Source organism: Pseudorca crassidens, chromosome 21, assembly GCF_039906515.1.
Source record: "Pseudorca crassidens isolate mPseCra1 chromosome 21, mPseCra1.hap1, whole genome shotgun sequence".
Lineage (NCBI taxonomy): Eukaryota > Metazoa > Chordata > Mammalia > Artiodactyla > Delphinidae > Pseudorca > Pseudorca crassidens.
Window position 1 is genome coordinate 24,604,420 of NC_090316.1, and position 21,066 is coordinate 24,625,485.

The following is a 21,066-nucleotide window of genomic DNA, read 5'->3' on the forward strand; positions in this document are numbered from 1 at the left end:
AAGTTTTACCAGAGGTACAAGTGAGTTGGGAGGTTTGAGGGGATGTATTTTCCAGGAAAAGGGGAGGTAACCCACAACATGAGGCTTCCAAGCCCTCAGAGTGAGCTGCAATCCTACAGCTTTGACCCTGACCCCACCATCTAAACTTCCTGCCCTCACATATCAGGCACTCTTAATCACTTTGACTCTTAGTTACTTTTGGTTTCATAAGCATTTACCACTACCCAAAAGTAACTCCATTTATTTATTGCCTGATTCCCCCATAAGAATACAGTCTCCAGAAAGCAGGGCTTTTGCCTTGTTGATTCAACCCCAGCTTCCAAAATAATACCTGGCTGGCATAAAATACTCAATAAATACGTCCTGAATGAATTACAACGTCTTACAATACTCTAAAGAATTCTAACGTCATTCACAGATCGATAAACCAACTAGTAAAATCTTGGGATCTTTATTTTTTTTATCATTGTAGAGAAGAAGCAAGAGGAAAAATACACCTACTCACCAAGTCTTGCTAAATTAGATATGAAAAAATGGACAGCTGAGTGAAGGTTTTTAAGAGAAATAAACACAACTACGTAATTTGAGACTACTTATGAAACAGAAGTTCCTGTTCCTTACTATATTGAATTGCTGCTCAGCTTACACAGTGAGGATGCCCCACTCTTTTACCTACAACCCTTCAGCCATTATCTCAGCTCTGCATTCGGAACTGACACACTGAGGAAACGGTACTTTTGGTTAAGAGTGTGATGATTTTCACAAAAAAGTAAGCAGGTCATATCATAAGCAAACACAAAACTCAGGGGGTAATGACACTTCCAACAAATATTCTTAGGAAGTTGAGCCACTGTTATTTCCCTTACCCCAGAGTTCTTGGTCAATTTCAGTTTAATGACAGTATCATTCAGTCAAGCAGGAAGAGTCAAGCTACGACAGAATAAAGTTTCTTTTATAGGGCGGTGAGACGGATGCTGGGAGATAGGGGAAGCAGTGGTTTGGCACTAAGGAAGCGAAGAGCTCATTTAAAATACTGTCCTTCCCTATATTCCCTATATAACCACCGTTCTTTACTATATCGCCACACCTCACTGATGATAGCCTTCCTTTTGACGCAAAGTACAGTGATTTCGGGCATCCCCTTCCGAATCACTGAAACTGCGATACTTAACATGGTGGAAGACAGGACAGCGTGGTAAAAAGTGTACCCAGGCTTGGGCATGAGGTACCGGGTGGGTGACCTAAGCCAAGTCAGCCCCTCTGCGTCAAGCTTCCTCGTCTGTAACAGGGCATAAAGTCATCCCGACAGGGAACGGTTATCGGAACCCAAGGTAATGACCAGCCCAGGGAGCAGCGCCTGCGTACAGCGACCGCCGCGCTCCCCTCGCTCCCACTCGCTAGCTGCAGAGCCACAGCGAAGGTCTGGAAGGATTGTTCAACTACCGAGGCTGGAAATGAGGATGGTGTCGAGCAACTACATCGCCTACTAACGTGCATCTCGGCAAACCCACGGAGCCCGGAGCCCGCCCCGCGCGGGGGCCGAGGGGACGCGAGCGTCTCCCCGCCGGGCCGGCCCACCCCAAGCCCCGTTTCCCTCGGGCGTCCGCCGAGCCGGGCCGAGAAGACGGGCCCGCCGCGACCCCCGGCCCTCCCGGAGCTGGCGGCGGGCGCCGGAAGCGGGCGGGCCGGGCGAGGCTGCGGGCGGGTGCGCGCGGCGGCGGCGGCGGCTGCGGCGGGGAGACCCGTACTCACCTCCGGCGGGCGGCGGGCGGCCGCGGCCAGCCGTCTCCAGGCGGCAGCGAAGTCGGGCGGCGGAGCTCGCGGGCTCCGGCAGACCAGAGAGAACAAGGTCCCCAGCAAGAAGGCGGCCGCAGCGCAGCCCAGGTACAGGCTGAGCCTGAGCAGGACGGTGCCCGGCCCCGCGCTTCCCGCTTCCCAGCAGCCGGGCCCCAGGAAGCAGAGGGGCACGGCGGCGAGGGCGGCCACGGCCACCGGCGCCCGCCAGCTCCCGCCGCCAGGGCCCCCGGGGGCTGCCGCGTCCTCCCGGGAATCCGGCCGCCGCTCGCCCGGGGCTTCCGTGAGGCCGGCGCCGCTGCTGTCGGTGGCCTCGGGGTGCATGCTGCTTCCTGGGCCGCTAAGGACAGGCACATCTCCCGCCCTGCTCTCTCCCGGCGCTGCCCTGGACGGTGGCCTCCAAGCGGCGCCTCCTCCCCTCGCCGCTCCCGCCGCTCTGGAGGCAGAGGGAGTCCGCGCTCATGCCCTCGCCGGCGGCCCAACGAGGGAACGGCTCCAACAGACGCCGCGGAACTCTTCTCGGCGACCCCTCAGCGCCGCCACGCGGCGCCGGGCCCTCAGCAGCCCGGCCGGGCGTGCCCAGGTAGCCGGACCCGGCTGGGACTCGAGCCGGCCGGGTGGGGGCGGGGACGGGGGCGGGGGCGGCCGTGGAGTGCGTGTCAGAAGGGGGCGGAGAACCACAGCGGCCGGCTGAGCGACTGCTGGGAGGTGCCCGGCCCCGCCCCGCCCGGCCGCCCACCCGCGGTGCGGGGGCGGGGTCCGACTCGCCGCTGCCCAGCGGGGAAGGGGCGCCACCAATCCCGGCGAAAACTGCCTTCCTGCGCTCCTCCCCGCCCCTCCCCCAGCATACCGTCTGTTGATGGACATTTTTGCTGCAGGTGTTAGAAGCGTTTGTAATTCTCGAGCTCAGGTGATCCCTTAATCCTCTCCCCGCGCATCACTGACAAGTAACCTCCTCGCATGCTTACAGCCCCCAAAATTTCTGCGCCGTTTGCACCTGCTATTTAAATAGGCAACCGTTCCTGATCCTCACTTTTAACACAGTTCTCCTAACAACCTTCCCTTTCCCACGCAGCCGCCTCAGGAACGGAATCAGACAAATGTGGAGCAGTAGATGAAGCCTGCAATTCCTACTTACGGAAAGGCCCAAAAAAGTCTGCCTGGTGCCAGAGGGTGTGCACAGCTGCCATAGTCACTGGCTCCAAGTCCCTGTATTTTTGTCGCCGACGATTCAGTACAAATGCTACTACCCACGCAAGTGAAAGTAGTCCAGATAATTTTGAGAGTACATATTTTCTTCTCCTATCATGGTCCCAGCGTTAATATACAGATAATGCTTACTGAGAAGATGCCAACATGCGAAATACTAGAAATTATGAACGCCAGCAAAGCAGCAGATGTATCTTTAATGAATAAAGGAATTCTAAAGACGTTAATGATAATTTAAAAGGGGGTGATAGAGAGGGCAAATCAACAATAGAAAGGGGAAGAAAGGGAAAGAGAGGTAAACAGATGAGAGAAGCCGAGAAGGATACGGGAAACATTAAAAAGCAAAAGCCCAGAACTCTCTCCATGCAGCAGTCATGAAGAATTTCAACAGTTTAAAAGCGCTATTGTTTCCTAATAAATTGAGTTATATCCTGCTTCCCAGGAGACATAGTTAGGAAAAGTAAGCATTAAAATATATTTTCAAATACTGTGACTATACTGGGTTTTTCTATAAGCAATATCTGTCGTTTCAACAGAGGAAAAAATATATAACATTCATACAAAGTAAACTATTTAGTGGATATTTATTCTTTTAAAACAAAGTATTATCGAAGAGGTTATTAATCAAAAGAAGAAATACCAGTGTCCATAGACATAAACAGCCCACCCATGTATTCACATCATTGTAATAAATTTTCCTGGAATGGCATGGATTTCAAGTGGGAGATGAAGTAGGAGGTCTAAAAAAAATTATCCCTAATATTAAGCCCTAACAAAACAGCATAGAAATGAATTATTTTATGTACCTATATAAAAATAAATATGTTCACATTTGTCATTTTTTTTAAGTTTATTGGGTTTTTTTTGTTTTTTTGTTTTTTTATGTTTTTTTGTGGTACGCGGGCCTCTCACTGTTGTGGCCTCTCTCGCTGCGGAGCACAGGCTCCGGACACGCAGGCGTAAAAACTCTATCTCGTTTCGTCATCCCTTATTCCAAAGGAGAAAAAACAGGGTTTAAATCCATGAGCTTAGTACCTGTATTCCATGCTTTTAAAAGTGTTTAGTTTTGTTGCTTTGTGAGTATGGCTCGTATCTTAGCCAGCCCCCTGACAAGTGCAAAGTGATTTATAATAATCACTAAAGTCAGTAAAACCACAATCAGTAAAGGGGAAACTATCTTTTATTGAGAGCCCTGGTCTGTAACTCTTAAGACCATGATCTTTCCAACACACCTGTATATTGTTGCCAGGAATGCAGATCTGGAGAAATGTACATTCGTGGTCAGAAAACTTCCTTAAAGTATATGTCGTATTTGCTAAGTCAGCATTGACAATTCAAACATTTACTTAAAAAAAAAAAATTTACTTAACAAGTAGTAGTTGGGTTTCTACACTGTGCAAGGTCTGAGGAACACTGAGAGGTGGTACGATATACAAGAGAGTGCCCGGGATCAGGAGGTATTGAGGGAGAAGTCAGGTATTAAATTAGAATCCGGTGTTCCCTCCCAGAAGTCGGTGTTGAGTCCTACCAGGTCTAAGTTAAAGACCAAATTAAGTAGAGATGCCTTATTTATATTCCTTATGGCCAGCATATTCTGACAGGTTATAATTAAATGCTCCACAGGCTATCTTCATTATTCTCTTATGTAAGATGGGAATGGTGTTTGTCTGAACTCACTGGGATATTATAAGGACAAATTAAGTGAAAATTTGACATTTAAAATATTAGATAGTGTAAATAGGTAGACAACACCCAATCTCTGTCAAAATATGTGATGCATCTTCCCCTTCACTATTTAGTATATTTCTCCTTAAACCCCCTGGCTCTCCTTGAAGGTAACCACAGGATTAGAGAGAAAACCACAGTATTTGCCTTTGACCACTTTGGATAAAATTGTGAATAGGTATTAACATGAATCAAAAGACCTAGGTATCATTATAGTTTCTCCTACTGATTCAGTGCAAGACCCTAACAGGTCCGTTAACCTCTCTTTTCTGTAACTTTCAAGCAGAGTGTGATTTACAGAAAATACAGATATAAGTATGGTCAAACTTCAAAAAATAAAAGTGAAAAAATTATAAAATACTTTAAAAACAAATAGTAGGGCTTCCCTGGTGGTGCAGTGGTTAAGAATCTGCCTGCCAATGCAGGGGACACGGGTTCGAGCCCTGGTCCGGGAAGATCCCACATGCCACAGAGCAACTAAGCCCGTGCACCACAACTACCGAGCCTGCGCTCTAGGGCCCGCGAGCCACAACCACTGAGCCTGCACGCCTGGAGCCCATGCTCTGCAACAAGAGACGCCACCGCAATGAGAAGCCCACGCACCGCAACAAGGAGTGGCCCCCGCTCACAGCAACTAGAGGAAGCCCGTGAGCAGCAACGAAGATGCAATGCAGCCAAAAAAATAAATTAAATAACTAAAATAAATTTATTAAAAAAATAGTGGACTGTTAAAGGAAACATATACAACATTTCGAAGAGGAAGGTGAATCTGAACAAAATTTTAGAACACAGATATATAAATTATGCTGAGTGAGGCTCCTTATTAGTAAGTAAAATTATTCATATTGGGAAACTTTCGGGCAGAAGTGTCTTCGTATTAATCTTCAAAGAGAAAGAGAATTACAAAGGAAAGTATTGTAAACTAAATTAGCTGGTATCAAGATAAAGAATTGACGAGGGTAGATCACACACAAAAAAGGATCATTTCAATTTACTTAAGTTTTGACCTGAAATTTAGGGAAATAGAGTATGTCAATTATCTGCTATTGTATAACAAACTACCACCAAATAAAAACCATTTTATTTGCTTATGATTTTGTAGGTCAGCAATTGGGCTGGGGTCATTGGGCAGTTAGTTCTGTTCTTCTTGCCTGGGTCACTAACAACGCTGTGATCTCCTGGTGCATAAGCTGGGGCTGCTTGGACTATGGAGCCTCCATTGAGATGGCTTGTCTCTGCTCCCTGTGTTCTTATCCTCCAAGAGGTAGCTTGGGCTTCTTCACATGACAATCTCAGAGATGTGATATATACTACAAGTTCTTTTTAAGCTTTCACTTGTGTTATGTTTGCTTACATCCCATTGGCCAAAGCAAATCATATGGCCCAACCAGGAGTTAAATAGGAGAGGGGGCCTACGTGTGGAGTTAAACGTTGGGAAGTGTAATTCATTGGTTCCATTACTTTAACAACCCACCACAATTTACTTTGACAGAATACACTCATCAGTTTTTGTTGGATCATCCAGCTGGTCACCAAAATCAGTAGCATCTAAGGACTTATCCCTCAAACATGTTAAAGTTCACATTTCTTGTTCCTGTTCTTGTTCATAATCTGCGTCCACCTACCTATGAGATAGAGAAAAGAGCCTGGATAAGGATAGGGACATAGGAGGCAGTGTACAACTATGTCAGCTGGAAGTTTGGTGATGTAGCCGTTAGCCTTATTTTACCCTAACATTTTCAAGCTATGAAACACAAAGCATAAAAGAAAATTCTAAGCTCATTCAGATTTGGATATCCAGTATTATTGGAGAGCAGATTATAGAGAAAGAAAATAAATTGTTTACTTTGTATCTAATTTCTCCAAAATATATGCATGCTGAAAAACTTTGAACTGACTTATATGCTGTTTCATATTTGTCATGAGTAGAATAAAATATAAAGTAGGCAGTGCACAATTATTACACGTACTTGCATAAGTTAGGAAAGGATCTTGAATAGTTTAAGATTAATGCTATGCATTTAAGATTATATAAAGTTTTTTTTTTTTTTTTTTTTTTTGCGGTACACGGGCCTCTCACTGTTGTGGCCTCTCCCACTGCGGAGCACAGGCTCCGGACGCGCAGGCTCAGCGGCCATGGCCCACAGGCCCAGCCGCTCCGCGGCATGTGGGATCTTCCCAGACTGGGGCATGAACCCGCGTCCCCTGCATCAGCAGGCGGACTCTCAACCACTGCGCCACCAGGGAAGCCCTATATAAAGCTTTTATACACTACCTAAAAGAAGCCAGTGTCTCTGATTTGTCATTTATTTGCTATAGGAAAGAGAACATATTTTGGGGAAGTAAAAATTAGTATTAGAGAATTAATCACAGTTCAGAACAGGGGTTGGCACAGAGTAGGCCCTTAATTTACATATTTTTCAATGAATAAATGTTATCCTTCTAGGAAAATATATCTAGAATAATTGAACAGACAAAATAACAGTAATAAAAATATTTCATATTTGAACAGGAACTTTAACTTTCAGAAATCCTTTTCAAAACATATGTTTCTCACTACAACTCTATAAAGGAATATAGAGTTAAATATTAAAATCCCATTTTGCAGATGAGGGAACTGAGGTTCAAAGAAGTTACATGACTTGCCCAAAATCACATAGCTAGTTGGTAGTAGGACCTAAATTATAGGATTCTCCTTCATTATGCTATCCTTCAAATACAATAGTTAAAAGTAATGTCAAAGGACAAAACAAACTGCTTTCTACATTACATGAAAATGTCCTTACAAAACTAATACAATAATAATGGTATTCATTTGGCTTTTTTCCTGGCCACACCACACAGCATGTGGGATCTTAGTTCCCTGACCAGGGATCCAAACCCCACCGCTTGCATTGGACTGCCAGGGAAATAGATTGTAAACTTCTGGAAGGCAGTACGTGACTTCTAGTCATTCTCTCACTCAGTCCAAAAATATTAGCCAGGGGCTTTGCTAGAAAGTAGTATAAAATACGGTCTCTGTCCTTGAAGAGCTCACAGTCTAATTGGGGTGGGGGGAGGAAAAAGGGGGTGGGGAAGGGAGGCATAAAGTAATGTAATACATATTATAAGAAAGGTATTACCGAGTTCTAGGGTGACAAGAGGCGAGCTATTTCTGCTTTGTGGGAGTTAAGGAAATTTCAAATGTTACCTTTCCTGGGAATCTAAGCCATTTTGCTTTCTGAATTTCTTCTATTTAATTGTTTCGGGAGGTTTACAAATAAGTGAGGAACAATTTTTAAAAAGGACAGGAGGGACAATATTTACATCTTTTCTGACAAAAGAGTCCAGATTCAGTGAATTTGGGGAAAGACCTTTTTTCACCTATGAGTTGATGACCTCATATGAACTATGAAGAGGAACAAAGCAAATAAAATCTCTGTCATGAAGGAGCTTATTTACAATATAGTTCATTGGTTCATTCATTCAATATAGATGCTCCTTCAGGAAAAGAAAATCAGGGAAAGGGCAAAACTTACAAATTCATAGCACAGAAAAGAGCCAAAATTAAAGCTTGAGATGTAATAATCTTATTTTTTATCATGGTAAAATATATACAAAATTTACAATTTTAGTCATTTTTAATATAATTCAGTGGCATTAATGCTTTCACATTGTTGCACAACATCACCACTATCCATCTCCAGAATATTTTTGTCATTGCGTACTGAAACTCTGTACCCATTAAACAATAACTCCCCCATTCCCTTCTTCCCTTGGGAATTTCGACCCTAATTTCTGTTGCTATGACTTGCCTATTTTAGGTACCTCATGTAAGTGGAATCATACAATATTTGTCCTTTCATGTCTAGCTTCTTTCATTTAGTGTAACGTTTTCAAGGTTCATCCATATTGTAGCATGTGTCAGAATTTCGTTACTTTTTATGGCTGAATATTTCATTACTTGTATATACCACATTTATCCAGTCATCTGTTGATGGACATTTGTTTATCCAGTCATCTGTTGATGGACATTTGGGTTGCTTCCATCCTTTGGAAGCATTATTGTGAATAATGCTGCTCTGAATATGGGTGTATAAATATCTGTTTGAGACTCTGCTTTCAATTCTTCTGGGTATATATCCAGAAGTGAAATTGCTAGGTCAGATGGTAATTCTGTGTTCAATTTTTTGAGGAACTGCCATAGTTTTCCACAGCAGCAACACCATTTTAAATTCCCAGGAACAATGCACAAGGGTTCCTATCTCTCCCCATCTTTGCCAACCCTTGTTATTTTCTGTTTGTTTTGTTTTAATAGCCATCCCAATGTGTGTGAGGTGATATCTCATGGTTTTAATTTGCATTTCCCTAATGATTAATGCTATTGAACACCTTTCCATGTGCTTATTGGCCATCTTCTTTGGAGAAATGGCTATTCAACTCCTTTGTATAATAAACTTCTGACCACAGGGTGGACAACCATCCCTGGAAAATGGTGTTAGCATAGTTTTTTCAAGCAAAATTAAGTGAAATCCTTCCTTTTAGCCTCCTAAAACGACAGAGAAATGATTCTCTGTGCTTGTTGGTAGTTACGACCAGTAAGTACAAAATGCATAATGAAGAACAAAAATAGAGCCAATTCCTTAATGAGACTCCCTAGGATATGGCTAACCAGTTCCTTTCCCTATACTTTCATGTAAAAAATATTGGGTACCTATTGTATTAATTTCCTGTTGCTGCCGTAACAAATTACTACAAACTTAGCGGTTTAAAACAACACAAATTTATTCTCTTACCTTTCTGGAGGTCAAAATCTAAAATCAAGGTATGGGCTGGGCTGCATTTCTTCTGGAGGCTTCAAGGGGAGAATCCCCTTTCTTCCTTTTGTCAGCTTCCAGATGTGCCTTCAACTCTTGGCTCACAGCCCCTTACTCCAACCTCTTGCTTCTTCTTTTTTAAAACAAAAAATTTTTAACCTAGTTTTATTGAGGTATAATTGACATATAACATTAAGGTGTACAACAAAATGATTTATGTACATATTACGAAATGATCACTGCAAGTCTTGTTAACATTGATTACCTCACATATATACAAATTTCTTTTCCTTAAGATGAAACCTTTTAAGATCTATTTTTTCAGCTACTATCAAATATACAAGAGGGTATTAACTATAGTCACCATGCTGTGTATTACAACCTCTTGCTTCTAGTGCCATGTCTTTTATTACTGACCCCGAATTTCTTGCCTCCCCTCTTATAAGGACACTTATGATTACATAGAGCTCACCTGGGATAACCTAGGTTGATTTTCCTATCTGAAGATCCTTAATCACAAAGTCCCTTTTGCCATGTAAAGCATCATATTCCAGGTTTGGGAATAGGAGGTGGGCATCTACGGGGCACCATTGTTCTACCGTACCTACTATGTGCCTGCAAGTTCAAAAGCGAAAAATTGCTGCCTTCAATACATTGGACAGAAATCATTTTTCTTAGATTGTTGTTATTTTTTTTAATTAATTTATTTTTGGCTGTGTTGGGTCTTCGTTTCCGTGCCAGGGATTTCTCTAGTTGCAGAGACCGGGGGCCACTCTTCATCACAGTGCGCGGGCCTTTGTTGTTGCGGAGCACAGGCTCCAAACGCGCAGGCTCAGCAGTTGTGGCTCACGGGCCTAGTTGCTCCGTGGCATGTGGAATCTTCCCAGACCAGGGCTCTAACCCGTGTCCTCTGCGTTGGCAGGCAGATTCTCAACTACTGTGCCACCAGGGGAGCCCCTCCTATATTGTTTTAACTACCCATCTCATTTACCAGTAGTCAGAGGACTTTCTAATGTGTTACCAGCCCCTGGCCCATAAAGCTAACTAATTCTTTGAACTGAACTTTGCTGATAGAAATAATCACAGGCACAGCCGCCTTCGTATTTATTATCATTGCTGCTGTTCGGGTACAAGATAATTAAAGCAGCTTTCCCCATGACATCAGCCACTGCAACAACTAGGTCCACCCGCACTGCGGTTAACAGCCGAGAGGCAGCAGCAGTAACACCCTGGCGGGGCACCGGGCAGCCGAGGGCGCGGAGATCACTCTCTTCCCGCGTCCCTTGCCATTCGAGAGGAGGGTCGTCGGGCAGGCCTCGCGCCCCCCGCCGGCCGGAGCGGGGCTGGCCCGCCGCACTCTGTGACGCCCGCCGCGAGGAACGGCGCCGCGCGGGGCCTCTGGCACCGCCCCGTTCCCACGGGACTCGCCGCGTACCCTTGCGACCTCTTTTCCAGTTCCGCTCTCTCCGCCTACGGAAGCTCGAGCCGCCGCCGGGGCTGCGGGAGCGCGTGCGCGTGCGCGAGGCCGGAACGCCGCGGGCGGCGCTGGGCTGCTGCGGTGGTCGCGGTTCCCAGGTGAGCGGCGCGCGGGCGACCCTTCCTCCCCTCGCAGAGCCCCCGCCCCCCGTTCAGGATACTTTTTCGTCTCCGGAGCCCAGGCCTCGGCGAGCACGCAGGGTCGGTATGCGGAAGCCGGCGCGGGAGGTTAGGAAGGCGGGCCGGCCGGGCCCCGAGCCCTGCGCCCCGCCTCCTCTGCGGCACGGGCAGACCCTCGCACGGCGGGTGTAACCACCGCGGAGGCGTCTGGGCCGGCGGGACCACGGGGCCCGCAACCCCAGCCGGCCGCGGTGGGACGGCCCGGCCTGCCCTGGGGCGCGTTCGCGGGTGGCTTGGGGGTCGGGGTCGGCCGTGAATTTAAGACGTGGTCGTGACCGGGATCCCGGCTCAGGGCACAGCCGCCCACCTCCGGGGACTTGACCCTGACCCCTGAGGCGGGAGGGGGATGTCAGTTATTATCCGCTACCTAGCGAGATCAGGAGGGGGTCGTGTAAAGAACCAGAGTTCCTGGAATACAGGTGTTTACTTTGGCCCGAGATTTTCGTGTACCCAATCGGTTACCTTCTTTGGACCAAATCATATGTCAAAACTACAGAAATGTAATGTCATAGTATCAAAATGGCAGTTAAAAATGCCAGATTCCTATTTGTGTGTTTTCCTGATGGAACGTGAAAGCATCAGTATTTCTATTGCTGGTTCTGCAGGGGCTGTACAAATTGTGTGTCCAAGTGATTCCCGGGCACCTTTGGCAAGTATTTGTCCTCATTGAGCACGAGCAGGGTTATTGCAGCCTGATGAACTGTCATTTGATTTGAATCTCACTTTGAAGTGAATGTTATCAAAAGGATTGCTTAGCGGGACAGTTGGATAATTTTTCCGTTAATTAAATCACCTGAATGTTTAAGTCCTTACAATAACCGGTCTGTTGGATGTTATGAACCTAAACTTAAACCTGAAAAGTCTCCCAGGCAATGGGCTATGCACCCCTCTCGTGAACTGTGACCCCTTAGGGAGACAGATGCTTACACCTACTGGGGACTACAGGAACCTTATAAATGCAGATAAGGGGATAGTTGATTCCGGTGTGTGTGAGGGGCGGGGAATGAGGGACAGCTGTAGGAAACTAGCTCAGGTGAAAGAGGTGATTGTTGTGCTTACATAACTGGCTAGCAAAGAGCAGAACTAGGGCCCAGCCTTAAATCTCCTAACTCCAAACTCCTTCATCAGATAAACATTCTTTGAATGTCTAGTATTTGTCAGGTCCTACTTTAGGCACTAGGATATAAAGATGAGCAAGATACCAGGAGTTCCCAGTCTGGTAAGACAGGAAAGGCAGGAAACAACTTTGAGAAACAGGGATTTCAAAGAAGGATCTGTAATCATTTGGCTTACGGTTAGACTTTGGGATTTAGACCTAGTTCATGTTAGGGCTGGGAAAGGTCATAGCCTCCAAATTTATAAATTCCCTCTGCAACATCCCAGCAAATGGCCATCCAGTCTTCGCTCCAACATTATCTAGTGACTTATGGCTCCTAATTTTAGAAGGCAGCCCATTCCATTTTTCAGCAATTCTCATGTTAAACTCAGAACAGCTTTCGTATGCACTCCATCTGTTGATGCAAGTTCTACCTCTGGAGCTACAAATAATAGCTCTCAAGTCTGTTTCATATCACAGTCCTTCAAGTATCTGAACACACCCTTTCTCTTAGTCATTTCTTTTATTCCTATGAGCCCTTGGTCTGATAAACAATTAATCATAACTTCAGTTCTAGACTCTTCACCATAGCGCACCCAGGGCTAAGTGCTTCATTCAAAAAGATGTTGCGGAAAAACCTGAACGAGCTTTTTGGCTAACCCAATGGTTTGACCAAGCAGAATGTAATGCAAGTTGTCCTACACTGTATGTTGCTACTCCAGGTTTAATGAGTTCCAGAAATGTCACTCTCCTTGCCAGAAATACCTTTGGAATTCATTACTCTCTTTGGAAAGGGGGTTGGGTCCCAAGCTCAGCTTGGGATAGAGAGTCACAAGTTGATTCAAAGTTCTGAATTCTTATTACCTAGGTTAACAATTTACCTAAGGTGACTGGTTTATTTAATTTGCAATGGCAATGAAATTTGTTCCAGATTACTTTGTTAGAGGAAAACTGCTACACAGCAAATATATCTAGTAAAATGCATGGCAAACACTGACATATGTATCTAATTTTAACTGTACAGACCACCCTTTTTTGCAAAGAACTGTTTCTAAAGCTCTATTGCTAAACAAGTCCCATTTCCCTTAAAAATCCCTGTGAGGGGAAGGTCTTCTTATCTTGCCCACTGTTTACCATCAAATAAATAATAGATATCACAACAATGTGTTTTAAAGTTCAAAAAAGGAAGTCTCAGTTCCTAGCCTTTTGGAAGGACCATACTTTGAAGCAGAGTAGAACAGTGGTTAGTAGCATGGTCCTCAAGACAGCCTGCTTTAGAATCTTGGCTGTGCCGCTTCTTAGCTCTATGGCTTCGGGCAAGTTCTTGGTCTGCTTCAGCTTCCTCTCTGCCAAATGGGAGTGATGAAATCTCTTACAGTTATTGTAGAGATTCAATGAGTTAATACTTGTAATGCACTTAGAATGATGCTAACATGTAAATACTCAATACTTCCGGCTATTAGTAGTAGTAGAATAACAGCACTAGTACAAGTGAGACTTAGTTATGTTAGTAATTTTATTTCCATAGAAATGTAAACAAGTTTTGTAGAGGGATGGAAGTTGGAATGATTTGGATGATTAGCTTTTTAAAAGATTTGTTTTTTAAACTGGCTAGGAAATTTGTGCTCTGGGCTGTGCTATGAAACCATTCGCTTTTAAAATTTTAAGAACCTTGTAAAAAAAATTCTTGAGTCCTAAAGGCAGTCTTAACCATGGGAAAAACATTAACCACAGCTCTTTTATTCCAGCCCTTGACATTTTGGATTAAAGGGTGAATTACCTTACAAAAAAGGCTGACTTTGGGGAGAATTTAATGACAATGTTAATAAGAGCTGCCCATCATTCAGCAGCTGATTTGATTTGTTGTTTTTCTTTTTGAACTCAGGTGGGCAGAATTGGATTGATAACGATCAGTCGTACTCTTTAGGTCTGTGATGACCCGTAATCACAGGCCTCTGCGCCTCTGCCCAGGTTCTTAACTTTTCTCCTTTGTCCACTTTCCCAGCCTCATTCCTCCCTCCGCTTATAGGCTCATACTCTTAGATGTTTAGTGTATGTCCTCCCAGCCCGTGCTGTAGAATTTTATTTATGTGTTTGTGCCCTTGAGAATTTAGTTTTGTTTTGTGTGTGTGTGTTGTTTTTCATAATTGTATTGTCATTCATTTAATTCTTTTCTCTTGGTAAACATAACTTTTGTAGATCTCAGCTTATCCTTTTTGACTGATATATAATATATCATATACAACATTTTGCTTATCCATTTTCCTCTTACTAGACATTGAGTTTTTTCTAAGTCAGTGCTGTGACAGACAGGGCTGTGATGAACATCCTTGTACTTGTGCCCAGGAACACACAACTGGGAAGCATCAGAACCAAGTTTTGAGCCTGAGTGTCTGGCTCAATTTGTTCTCTTTCACTGTGCAGACTCCCTGTCATCACTTACTTGCTTAGTTTATTGCATGAACACTATTACAGTAACAGTAATGGAAATATTAAAAATGCAGCGGGATTGTTGATTTTTCAACTCTTCATTTTTGTTCTTTTTTCCCCTAGTTTTTGTTTAAATGTCTAAATTGTATTATTAACCCAAGATGGATAACAATTTTGTATTATGCATTTTTCATGCTGATAATAGCACCTAAATCAGGTGTCCACAAAATTTTTCATTAAAGGGATCAGTTGGTAAATATTTTAGGCTTTGTGGGCCCTATGGTATTGGTCACAGCTACTTAACTCTGCAGGTGTAGTGGGAAAGCTGTCAGAGACAGTCCCTAAACCTGTAAGTGGGGCTGTATCCCAATAAAACATTATTTACGAAACAAATGGTGGGCTGCATTTAGCCCAGGCACAGTAGTTTGCTGACCCCTGATTTAAATAATTATTTTAATGGATTCATAATATTCCTATATTCAAGTTTTTTTCTGTATTAAAAGAAATGCTGTAATGCACAGTCACAGCCACTAACCATCAAGGAAATGATCTCCCTAAGACTGAACGTCAGAAAAGTAAAGAAGAAAACGACTGACTTAAAGATTGAGCCTGAAGCTGTGACCTGTGAATATCACATGGGTTAAGCAAAAGCATCATAACCTCTGGATGCCACACAAAGGAACAGCAAACTTTGAGAACTTCAGAGCAGTAGCTGAGAGTGGTGCTAATGCCTTAGATTTTAATCACATCTCTCATTTAAGCTGAGTCTGATCAAAACGGGGGAGTTGTTAAAAAGAAAACTACAGGCTCCAGATGGAGTCACGTCTGCTGGGCCGCCCCACCAAACTGGGGCTTCATACCTAACCTACTTGAAGCTTCAACCTCCCCCAGAAATGTAGTCTTAACCGGTCAGTCAGAAATGTTCTGGTCAGCACCAGTGAGGTAATCTGTCACAGGGCCCTGTCCATCCCCCAAAGGGAGATGAGGTAAACTGCCACACAGACCCCTTTCGTCCCCCATGGGTAGGTTACCTAAGCCTGAAATAGTCTTTTTTATATATGAGTTCCTTGTCTTGCCTTTAAAAACCTTTCCCTTTCTGTAGCCCTTTGGAGCTCCCCTCTACTCTCTGGATGGGATGCTGCCTGATTCATGAATTGTTCAATAAAGCCAATTAGATCTTTAAAATGTACTTGTTTGAATTTTTCTTTTTTTTAACATATGTAAATCCTTTGGGGAGGAGGCTTCCTTCTGTTGATTTGAATTTTAAAACATAAAGAGGGCATTAATCCATGCTGCGGGAAATAATATTTCTTGTATTTAATATTTATTAAATACAATAAATATTATAAGTTTTAGTCTAATTTCTCTGAAATCTTTAAAATCTACTTACATCTTATTTCAGTTTAAATATAATAATGTGTTAGAATTTTAAAACTCACTTGTACTTAATCCTCTCTTAATTTATCTTCATTTAGCTTAAATTTTCCTGAATACTTATACCATTTGCAAACCTGCTTAATTAATGGCACGATTACAATTTTAGTATATTTGATTTTCTTAAGTACCTCAAACAGCTAACAAGACACACTTATAGATCTCACAAAGGAAACCTAAGTACTTAGATGTTTTTTGTAAACCTAAGTCTAAACTTACTGATTTAATCAGATTCCCTTAAGTGTTTAAAAGTTGATTACAGTTAAATTTTTGCAAGTTTAATATATCAGAATCTCTTAAGTTTTTCAAAACTTTAACGGCAGAAACCTTAACCTATCATATTAATCTGTCACATTAGTGTTAATAGTATAAGTTTGGTTGCTTTTTAAATCATGTCTCTACCTACTTGTTTTTATAGATTGCAGGGTCACTTAAACAAAGGCTGCAGAGTATCATGGCTGATTTAGGATACAGATTACATAGTCTTTTATTGCTTGATGTGGTGTAATGGAATTAATCATGATTTGAATATAGTGAACCCATAATTGGATTGTTGGCTACATATTATTATTATTATTGGAATTTTGTATATACCTTTCCCTTGACATAGCTCATGTTATTTGCCTCTTTTGAAATTCATTATCAACTAATGGCTTTCCACAGAATTACTTTTTTATTTTTAAGTGTATTTTGTGTTTTTTTGTTCTTCAGTGCAGGATTGTCCAGCTTGGACAGTGGAAGCCCCTTTAAACTGAATCCTTTGTTTTATTACCACTACTCTGGGCTTATTGTTTGTCTTTACCTCCAGAAATGGAATCAGCTGCCTTCCAAAGGATCTTGGTTTTGGGGAGTGGTTTTAGTGGAGAATAGTATTAGAGAGGTCAAACTCTAAATTCTAGATTATTAGTGATAGATACTGTGACACTGCTGCGTAGACCCCTGTAATAGGAGAGAAAGAAAAATATGACTTTATACTGACATTTCCAGTTTAATCCCAATTGCATGAAGTATTAAAATACTTTAAAATCAATTTTGATTTTTTACCTTAGTAGTACACATATAAATTTACAGGTCAACTAATAGTTTAAGATTTATAGCCAAAATAGTGGTCCCGGCACCACATTAGCAGCAATTGCTTTGAACTTTTTAATCCATTTCTGATATTTAACTCCACGTGTCTAAATAATATGCCTTAATTTTTCCATTTTAGAAGCCTGTCTGCTATCTCAGTAGATACTAAATCTCTCTTACGCTGGACTCCCTTTAGCACAATGAGACATGCATACTTCCCCCTTTTTATTGTGGTTATGTAACAATATGTGATTAAATATTCGGAAGTTTTTCCTCCAAGCTCCCTGTACTGTGTATACATGTGTCTTAGAGGTTTTGTTCCTCTTTAAGAAGAGACAGAGGGAACTTTTACTTTTAATAGGATTTATCTCCTGCTGCTCCCCCAGTGAGGGCAGTGGAGGAGCAGAATAGGACAAAGACAAGTTCTGAAATAGGGAAGTTTGTTAATCCCCATTGAACTATTTCTACCAGAATGATGTGTGTTTGGGCTGGCTAGGCTGATCTGAAGAGGTTTTAACACCATCCTTTCTTATTCTAAACTCTAACTGTACTTAATTTATAGCATTCAGGTTTTCCTTGGAGGCCAGTCTAGGTATCCATGTTTGTGATATGCCTGACGATCTCTTATTATTTTCTTGTGAACCAAACTATTAGACTTACTTACTGTTCAGATCATTGGTGCTACTTGATATTATCCCTGTAGCCCCATTATCATTTCACTGAGTTATTGGTGTTTTTAAAAATTTATTTATTTTTGGCTGCGTTGGGTCTTCATTGCTGCACATGGGCTTTCTCTAGTTGCAGCAAATGGGGGCTAGTCTTCATTGTGGTGCGCAGGCTTCTCAATGCTGTGGCTTCTCTTGTTGTGGAGCACGGGCTCTAGGCGCGCGGGCTTCAGTAGTTGTGGCTTGTGGGCTCTAGAGTGCAGGCTCAGTACTTGTGGCAAGCGGGCTTCAGTAGTTGTGGCTTACGGTCTCTAGAGCGCAGGCTCAGTAGTTGTGGCACACAGGCTTAGTTGCTCCGCGGCATGTGGGATCTTCCTGGACCAGGGCTCGAACCCGTGTCCCCTGCATTGGCAGGTGGATTCTTAACCACTGTGCCACCAGGGAAGTCCAAGTTATTGGTTTTTGGTAGTGTTTTTTTGTTTTGTTTTTTTCATGTTTCTCTTTATCTATTACCCAAACTTCTCAGTTTTGGAAAATTTGCAATTACTGTATAAAAATGAAAAGTATTTGGAAATTACTCTTTTGTCTGATGGTTACACTTTCCCTCTTTTCAGATATATGTTTGCCATCATGGATCAGTTTGGAGATATATCAGAAGGTGAAGTGGACCATTCTTTCTTTGACAGTGACTTTGAAGAAGCAAAGAAATGTGAAAGTAACTCAGTTTTTGACAAGCAAAATGATGACGCTGAAGAGAGAATAGATAAAGATACGGAAAATGTAAACTTGAAATTTGGAATACAGAGAAGGAAAAGTGATCTTGCTGAGAAGGGAACTGAAAGAAATGAGAAAATTTCTCCAGAAGAACACCCCATAGAAAATGATAATATACAAGCTAGGGACTCTTTGTTCTTGACCACTTCTTCACGATCAAAACTGTGTGATGCTACAGTAGAACATAAAATACACTTGCCCATCCCAAGTAGCATTCCCAAAATTGTAAAAGAAGGTGAACGTGATTACTATACAGATGGAGAGGAAAGCAGTGATGATGAGAAAAAGCATCATGTCAGGTCAAAGTCAGCTAAACCATCTAATAACTTCAAGAAAAGTGTAAGTAAAAAGGATTCCAGAAGTAATTCCTCTTCCTCTCTGTCCTTCTCATCTTCAAGTTCTGATACAGACTGTTCAAATACCGCGTCTGATGTCTGTTTATCTGATTCATCTCCATCATTAAAGAAGCGTCTCTTTGGTGTAACCCACTTGCCACCAAAACAGAAATATAAACTGAGAGAAAAATCAACAGGAGCACAAACTTCAGGTACTAAGCCAAAAGTCGGTGACTACACCGAGGAATCTGAAGATACTGTGACAGATGTCAGTCCTTTATCAACTCCGGACATCAGCCCTGTTCAGTCTTTTGAACTGGCTGCATCAAACAATCAAAAAATGAAAGTTAAAAGGCAAGAGAACGTGAGTCAAGAAGTATATGAAAATGTTGAGGATTTTAAAAATAATTCAAAGTCTTTGAAATCAGACAAAAAAGGGAAAGAAAAACATGAGCCCAGTCTTGCCTCAGTGTCGGCAGTGTTGGATTCCAGTTTAGACCACAGATACAAGGAAAAAGTCTTACATGACACAATGGACCTGAATCATCTTTTAAAAGGTAATTTTAAAAACTGTGTATTGAATTTAAATATTAAACTTAATATTATATTGAGCTTAAATATTAAATGATATGAATTTGCCTTGATTTTTCACTTAAAAAAATTGTATTGTTTGGAATCATTGATATTATCATAGCTTTACCAAATATTCCATTTAAAAATATCTGGAATATCATTGTTTATATTACTGCAAAGCTACTCAGCTAGGACTAGAAACTACTTCATACTGATTCTGTTTAGTGCCTTACAAACTCAAAATGCCTGGAGAGACCAGATGGATAAAGTAAACAAGAGAAGGGGAGCCAGATGTTTTCCCACCTTTGGTAGAGACACAGGCATAAGATATGTTTCACTTTCTTCTTTGAGAAAGGCAGAAGCACTAAGGTTAAAATAACCTGACCTGTTTCAGGGAAAGTGGCAAGAATGCTGGCAAATTAGAGAACGTAAAGTAAACTGTAGGAGACTCTTTAGATTTTAAATGAAAGGCTGAAGAGCATTACTTGAAAGTAATTACCAAGTTGATAAAATAGCATAATTCAAGTTGTAGTTACTTTAAGATAGAAGTATTTTAGAATTAGGATAATCCTGATTGCTGTATTTGTCTCAATTTATTATTACCCATTATTTAGTTTGAAAGGAACAGAATATTCCAGGTGAAATAAAAGCAACTTTGAACTTTACCTTTGACTAGTTAATATAAAACTGTAAAAATACTGAGCTTGCTGGTTAGGTTTTGAGGCAGTTGGAGATAAAATTTTTAAGTTGTAAATAGGACTCACTGTCTTTGTTTGTTTGAAATGTTATTTGAAAGAATAAATCTTCAGCTACATATGGTGGCAATGTAAGGGCATAAGTAAATCCCCTATTTAGTCAAATGAGTCGCATAGATTGATAAAGTGTATTTTGGAGCAGTTTACACTTGTGAATGTTCCTTCTTTTATAGGTTTTCTTTGCTCTGATCGTACCTATTGATTGTTTAGTGTGTCTGAAAAATCAGATTCTTGGCATTGGCTATTACCATCTAGTGGTTAAGACTCTACTCAATATATCTTTCCTGATAAATGCTCATTCAGTCTCTTAAAACTTTCAGGATTGAGTTTTCTATTCTTGCCCCTCTCCTTCTTCCCCTAACAAACAAGAGTGATCTTTTAAAAAATAAATCAATCCTATTAGTTTTCTTCTTAACTCTTCAGTGGGCTTACTCTTAGTTTAAATCCAAATTCCTCATCATAGGCTAACAGACTTTACATCAGTGATTTTCACCCGAGGCAGTATATTAGCATCACCTGGAGAACTGTTAAATTATCAAAACAAACTGTTAAATACTGATGCCTAGGCTCTGCCATGAGATTCTGATGCACTTGGTCTAATATGCAGTTAAGAGTGATGAATGATTCATTGCTGTCCGTCATATGGATACTTGCCTACATCTCCTTTCCTCTCTCTCTCTCATTACCTCTTGGTCCAGTCACACTCCTTCCTTACTGTTCTCAGAATACTTTGCATTCATGAGGCACTTTGCA

At 42.1% G+C, this 21,066-nt stretch overlaps 2 protein-coding genes and 2 long non-coding RNA genes across 12 annotated transcripts in view; 2 read left to right on the plus strand and 2 right to left on the minus strand.

Annotated features, from left to right (window-relative positions):
* The window catches only part of SNX25 (sorting nexin 25), a 110,680-nt gene extending 107,904 nt beyond the window's left edge, over window positions 1-2,776 (minus strand). For 3 of the 7 annotated variants that reach the window (XM_067721651.1, XM_067721652.1, XM_067721647.1), the window contains exon 1: window positions 1,753-2,411. In XM_067721651.1, coding sequence (XP_067577752.1) covers window positions 1,753-2,118 — 366 coding nt within the window. In that variant the 5' untranslated portion in view covers window positions 2,119-2,411. Of the gene's footprint in view, window positions 1-1,752; window positions 2,416-2,644 lie in introns of those variants that run through there. The other 4 variants (XR_010939531.1, XM_067721653.1, XM_067721648.1 and 1 more) reach the window with 4 other exon arrangements.
* LOC137216008 (uncharacterized) lies at window positions 1,714-3,488 on the plus strand. Its single transcript, XR_010939540.1, has 2 exons — window positions 1,714-1,884; window positions 2,870-3,488. It is a non-coding gene; the product is annotated as an uncharacterized lncRNA (long non-coding RNA).
* A 2,457-nt stretch (window positions 3,489-5,945) lies between these two features.
* Window positions 5,946-11,195, minus strand: LOC137216007 (uncharacterized). Of its 2 annotated transcripts, none has more exons than XR_010939539.1 (3): window positions 9,997-11,195; window positions 9,504-9,657; window positions 5,946-7,768 (listed from the first exon to the last, which is right to left on the minus strand). It is a non-coding gene; the product is annotated as an uncharacterized lncRNA (long non-coding RNA). The 2 variants fall into 2 exon arrangements; XR_010939538.1 differs by having other exon boundaries at window positions 5,946-6,353; window positions 9,997-10,948.
* The window catches only part of CFAP97 (cilia and flagella associated protein 97), a 33,464-nt gene continuing 23,354 nt past the window's right edge, over window positions 10,957-21,066 (plus strand). Inside the window, exons 1-2 of one of the 2 annotated variants that reach the window (XM_067721659.1) lie at window positions 10,957-11,099; window positions 18,491-19,542. In XM_067721659.1, the coding sequence (XP_067577760.1) occupies window positions 18,495-19,542 (1,048 nt within the window). In that variant the 5' untranslated portion in view covers window positions 10,957-11,099; window positions 18,491-18,494. Of the gene's footprint in view, window positions 11,202-18,490; window positions 19,543-21,066 lie in introns of both variants that reach the window. The other variant, XM_067721660.1, reaches the window with a different exon arrangement.